Below are 5,507 nucleotides of genomic sequence, written 5' to 3' on the forward strand. Positions count from 1 at the left end.
TTGGCAAGAGTTGGTTCTTGCATCTCTTCTTTGTCCCAAGGTAAGCCTAGAGGTATGTCACTGAATTTGCTGATGATGGCCTCATTAATGTTGATTTCCAATCCTCTCGTTGTTGTAGTATACTCTTGTTCTATATAACATTGAAAGTTTAAGGAAAATTCTAAGGCTACTTCATCATCATATCCTCTTAATCTCTCAAATAAATCTAAGCATTGACTTCTCTAGAATATATTCACTACCCCATGTTTATGATGTGTCTTGGTAGTGTTAGTGGGCTCTCTTCTATTAAAACCAACTACCGTTGTGGAAATCTATAAGAGGTTTACAAAATCCTGTAGGAAACTTATGTCTCACAAATATACACCAGGGATAGTTGTTATTAAAACAATGGAGGAGTCTAACTATTTTAGTGAGAGAGGTTGTATTCCTAAGTGACCAGAAAGTGCCTCTGTTTGAGATTGTAACTAATGGAACTATTCCTTGTGACTAGATTGTAGAAATGTGTAATACAATTTAAAGAAAAAAAGACAGTGAGTGAAATGATTAGCCTTCACACTTTGGACTATGATGGTGAGGTTGTTTGCATTCTCATGTAGTGCATTGGTTGGCAAGAAGTTGTTATTGTCTCTACTGTAGAACGAGTAGGCTTAGCTCTACGAACAAACTAAGCTCCTGTAGAAAACATATCCTACAAAAAGCCTTATAACACATAGACGCTATCGCCGAAAACATTGTAGCACACAAATCCTATAGTCTAACAGAGAAGAATGGTGCCATGGAGAAATTTGTTTTCATGTAAATGGTGAGTTGAATGTCTACCTTTCTAATTTGATAGGCAGTGGGTTGACACACTATGGTTGATGATTACTATGTCAAGAAGGCAACAATCCATTGATCACTATACGTGACCACCACCATTATTTTGGATGTGATCACTCATGCATGTGGAGAATTTGGTGACGTCCACATGCTTATGGGACCATTACCTTTTAACATATGTGACGTCTTTTTACAGAGATCATGTTGTTACCACCTTGTCTGAACATTTTGATGTCCCAATCTTGCATTACACACCATGTAAATTATATGCAAACACAATAAGAGTGAATAACTTAAATATTTCATACTTGGTAGCATGCAAGGATTAGATAAAGGTGCCATGGAGCTCAAACAATTGCAGTGACAAAGGCTATTGTTGTGTATCTTTGAATGTAGAGGATCTTGTCGAAGAATAGGGGATCCCATAGAAACTTTGCTTTTTTATTCTGCTTCTTTGGCGGCTGTGGTAAACACTATGATGAGGTTGTCTTTGAAATTTTAGAGCTAGATCATAAAAAATCAATTGAACTATAGCTTTTTTTGAATTCTGTGCCTTCCTATAGAATTACAAGATTCCCTAAAACATTCTGGTAAAAGCTTGTATGATGGGAAAAAGAGTTTGTAAATAAGATTAGAAAGATAAAACCCATGAGATATAGACCAGTTGGTTTGCATAAGGTTTAGGTTCAACCCTCATGAGAGATTGAGGATAGAAGCCGTTTTGGAAGAATTAAACTTCTAAAGAAGCATCCAAGCTCGACCAAACCAGGCTTTTAAACAATTAAATATGCATAAGCTCGACCAAACCCGGCTTTTAAACCATTAAATATGCATACTAAATCAGTGATCAAGAAACATCAGATTTCTAATGTTGAGTGGGCTCCTACATCATTTGCGTTTGGGAATGTATGTAAGTCATCCCTTGTGTCTGACCCATAGCTCTAGCCGAGGGTTTCGGGAAAAGATTTAGGTCGCTCTTGCACAAATAAAATAAGTCTCAGAGTAATGACTTGTTTCGTCTCTTTGATAAATCATTGTGATAGCCCACCTGTTCCGGTCAAAACTAGTTAGCTTTTCGCTGATTGAAATTACGAAAGCAATTTCGAATTTTCGAGTTCGCACTAGTGTATTGGGATTTCCGAAGGTTTCGGGCAAAGATTTCAATTACGAAAGCAATTTCGAATTTTCGAGTTCGCACTAGTGTATTGGGATTTCCGAAGGTTTCGGGCAAAAATTTCGTGTCGGATGATCTCATATCAATCATATTATGCTTTTTGCCTCGCTGATGGCCCACGTTGTTTTTGCTGCAATAGTAAATAAAATAGAGTCGCCCGAAGCTTTCGTACCTGTTCCTCAAACTTTCTTTTCCCTGATTAAAAGTATGAACGCAATTTTTTGTTTGCAGACATTGTTAGTCTGCGAATTTTTCGTAATCTCTCTGGATGGTCTTGTGTTATGGCGAAAGCTGTCGACAGTTAACATTAAATAAGGATTTCCTGGGTGGTTTCGGATCAATATACTGCATTCTAGGAAATAATCTCATGTTCGCTTCTCCCCTCATGGCCATTATCAAAAATCCTCTTCCCTTTATTCTTGCATTCCTGCTATGTCTGTTACAGTTTAATGCCCAAATCGATGAAATTCGAATTCTGCTCAACATGAAGTCAGGTCTCCTAGACCCAAACAATATATTCCACAGCTGGGAGAGCTCTGCAGCTTCTCCGTGCAAATGGAATGGAATCACTTGTAACAATGACGGTTCAGTCACAGATATCAACCTGGAAAATAATGGACTGAGTGGCCCTGTGGCGTCTTCTGCCATTTGTGGGATGAAGGCCTTGAGGAGTATTAAGTTGGGTTACAATTCTCTCCACGGAAACATTCCCGATGGACAGTGGATTAATTGCAGTCAGTTGGAAACATTGAGCCTTACATCCAATTTATTGACGGGAACTTTGCCTGATTTTTCCGCACTCCGCTCCCTGAAAAGTCTAGACCTGTCTAGTAACAATTTTTCAGGTAAGTTTCCTGTTTCTGTCTCACATTTGACTCTATTGCATTTCTTGAGCTTGCAAAATAATCCTCTGGATCCGAGCTTAATACCAACAGAGATATTTAGCTTAAAACGCCTTCGTTCATTGTTCTTGTCGAACTGTACACTTATAGGACCCATTTCACCTTACATTGGAAATCTTACAGAGCTGGAATACCTAGAGCTCCCTATCAATTCTTTAACAGGAACTATACCAAAAGAAATCTCAAGGCTTACAAAGTTGTATCGATTGGAACTCTATGGTAATCATCTTACAGGAGAGATTCCTTCAGGGTTTCGAAACCTCACTTCCTTGAGGGATTTTGATGCCTCTGCGAACTCGCTCAATGGGACACTCTCCGAGCTTGTAAACTTGAAAAACTTGTTATATCTTCATCTCTATGAAAACCACTTTTCAGGGCAAATACCCAAAGAGTTTGGCGACTTCCAGTACCTGGCAGAGCTCTCTCTGTACAGGAATAATCTCACTGGTCCGTTCCCACAAAACCTTGGTAGTTTTTCTGATGTCACTTCGATAGATGTATCAGAGAATGGCCTCGCAGGAATGTTGCCCCCTGATATATGTAAAAGTGGTAAATTGGTTTACTTTCTTGTTCTACAAAATTTCTTTACAGGTGAGATTCCCAAATCATATGGGGATTGTTCAACGTTGAATCGTTTCCGAGTAAACAATAACAATCTGACTGGCACGGTACCATCTGGTGTCTGGGGATTACCCCATGCCACCATAATTGATTTGAGTTTCAATAGTTTTGAGGGGGAAATAGGCCGAGGAATCAGCAAGGCCAAAAATCTATCTGAACTCTGCATCCAAAACAATCGGTTCTCAGGAAGCTTGCCTCCAGAAATTGGGCAGGCATGACTCTTGGCTAGAGTAGATGCAAGCTATAATAGGTTGTCTGGTGATTTGCCTGCTGAAATTGGAAACTTGAGCATGCTGAACAGCCTGCTTTTGCAGGATAACATGCTCTCTGGCCCTATGCCTCAGACATTAGGGTTTTGCGGGGCTCTCACTGAGATAAACCTTGCTGGAAATAGACTGAATGATCCTATTCCTGCATCATTGGGATCCATACAAGTCCTTAATTTTCTGAACCTCTCCAACAATCAGTTGAGCGGTCAGATTCCAAACAGCCTTTCTTCCTTGAAACTGAACATGTTTGATTTTTCCAACAATCAGTTGACAGGGCCTGTGCCGACGCAGCTGATTGACCTGGCAAGAAACCATAGCTTTTCTGGAAACAGTGGGCTATGTGGAAATAAAGTCAGTTCAGGTCTCCTAAGGACATGCTCTTCTGCTTCCAGAAGAAAATTCCAAATAAGAATTGTCATTGTGTGTACCATCGCTGCAGCTACACTGCTAATTCTTGTTATAGGCTTCCTTTTGTACAGAAGCCTTAATAGAGATACTATGGAAGCCCTATGTTGGGATATCAAATCCTTTCACAGCCTGAAGTTCACTGGCGATGACATTCTCCGTTGTTTGAAGGAAGAGAACATGATTGGCAGTGGGGGTTCTGGAAAGGTATACAGAGGAGAGCTAGGCGATGGACAAGTTATTGCAGTAAAGCAGCTGTCGAACAACAACAATGCCACCAACCTGAACCACAGTAAAGAGGCATTCAGATATCGGGAATTCAAGATGGAGGTTGAAATCTTAGGCTCTATCAGACACAAAAACATAGTGAAACTCTACTGCTGCATTTCTAGCACAAATTCACATCTCCTTGTATATGAATACATGAAGAATGGGAGTTTGTGGGACAGATTGCATCAGACAATAGGTCCAACATTGGATTGGCAAACACGCTATAAAATAGCCCTTGGAATAGCTCATGGATTGGCTTATTTGCACAATGACTGTGTTCCTGCTATTGTCCACAGAGATGTCAAATCCAGAAATATATTGTTGGATGAAGATTGCGAGGCAAGCTTGGCTGATTTCGGTGTTGCAAAAATCCTTCAATCCTGTGGAAAGGGAGACTCTACAGCTATTATTGCTGGCACCCATGGCTACATTGCTCCAGGTAATCTATCATTCATACATTTTAGAAAGGATTAAGCAGAGATTTGTTTTTGAGTAGCTCAAAACAAATGCCTTGCTAATATTTTTTAAGACTCGAGCGAACTGATAATGTCTGTGAGTTGCAGAGTATGCTTACACCTACAAGGTGAGCGAAAAGAGCGATGTATACAGTTTCGGGGTGGTGCTGTTGGAGCTTGTGACAGGTAGACAACCTATAGAGCCAGAATTTGGGGAGAACGAGGACATTGTTGGTTGGATTCATCGTAATATTGCTACTAGAAAATGCACACTTAAGGTGCTGGATAGCAGGATACCTGAAATTTATAAGCAGAGCATGATTAAGATGTTCAAAATAGCGGTGCTCTGCACCGACCATCTTCCTGACATGAGGCCTTCAATGCAAGTAGTAGTGGATTTGTTGTTGGCACCTGATCCATGCCCTCGTTCCTTGTGTTTAAGTAGATTGCTGTAATGTTTTACATCCATTATGTAATTTTATTTGTGAAAACCAGCTGATCAAGATTTCTGAACAAAGGAGGCTGTTTACCTCTGGGGAAGGAAGTAGGAGGCTGAAATCGTTATGGGAAGTATTGTTTCAGAAATGACCAG

General features: G+C 40.1%; 1 protein-coding gene across 1 annotated transcript; it reads left to right on the plus strand.

The window, feature by feature from the left end:
* Nucleotides 1-2,378: 2,378 nt before the first annotated feature.
* On the plus strand, nucleotides 2,379-5,507 carry LOC149259305 (uncharacterized). Its single transcript, XM_089453825.1, is given in 2 exon segments — nucleotides 2,379-4,899; nucleotides 5,024-5,507. Coding segments are annotated over 2 exon segments (2,868 nt in total). The 3' UTR covers nucleotides 5,371-5,507.

This window comes from Pinus tabuliformis, chromosome 6 (assembly GCF_031772625.1).
Source record: "Pinus tabuliformis cultivar Carrire ecotype Pingquan chromosome 6, CPIR1, whole genome shotgun sequence".
NCBI lineage: Eukaryota > Viridiplantae > Streptophyta > Pinopsida > Pinales > Pinaceae > Pinus > Pinus tabuliformis.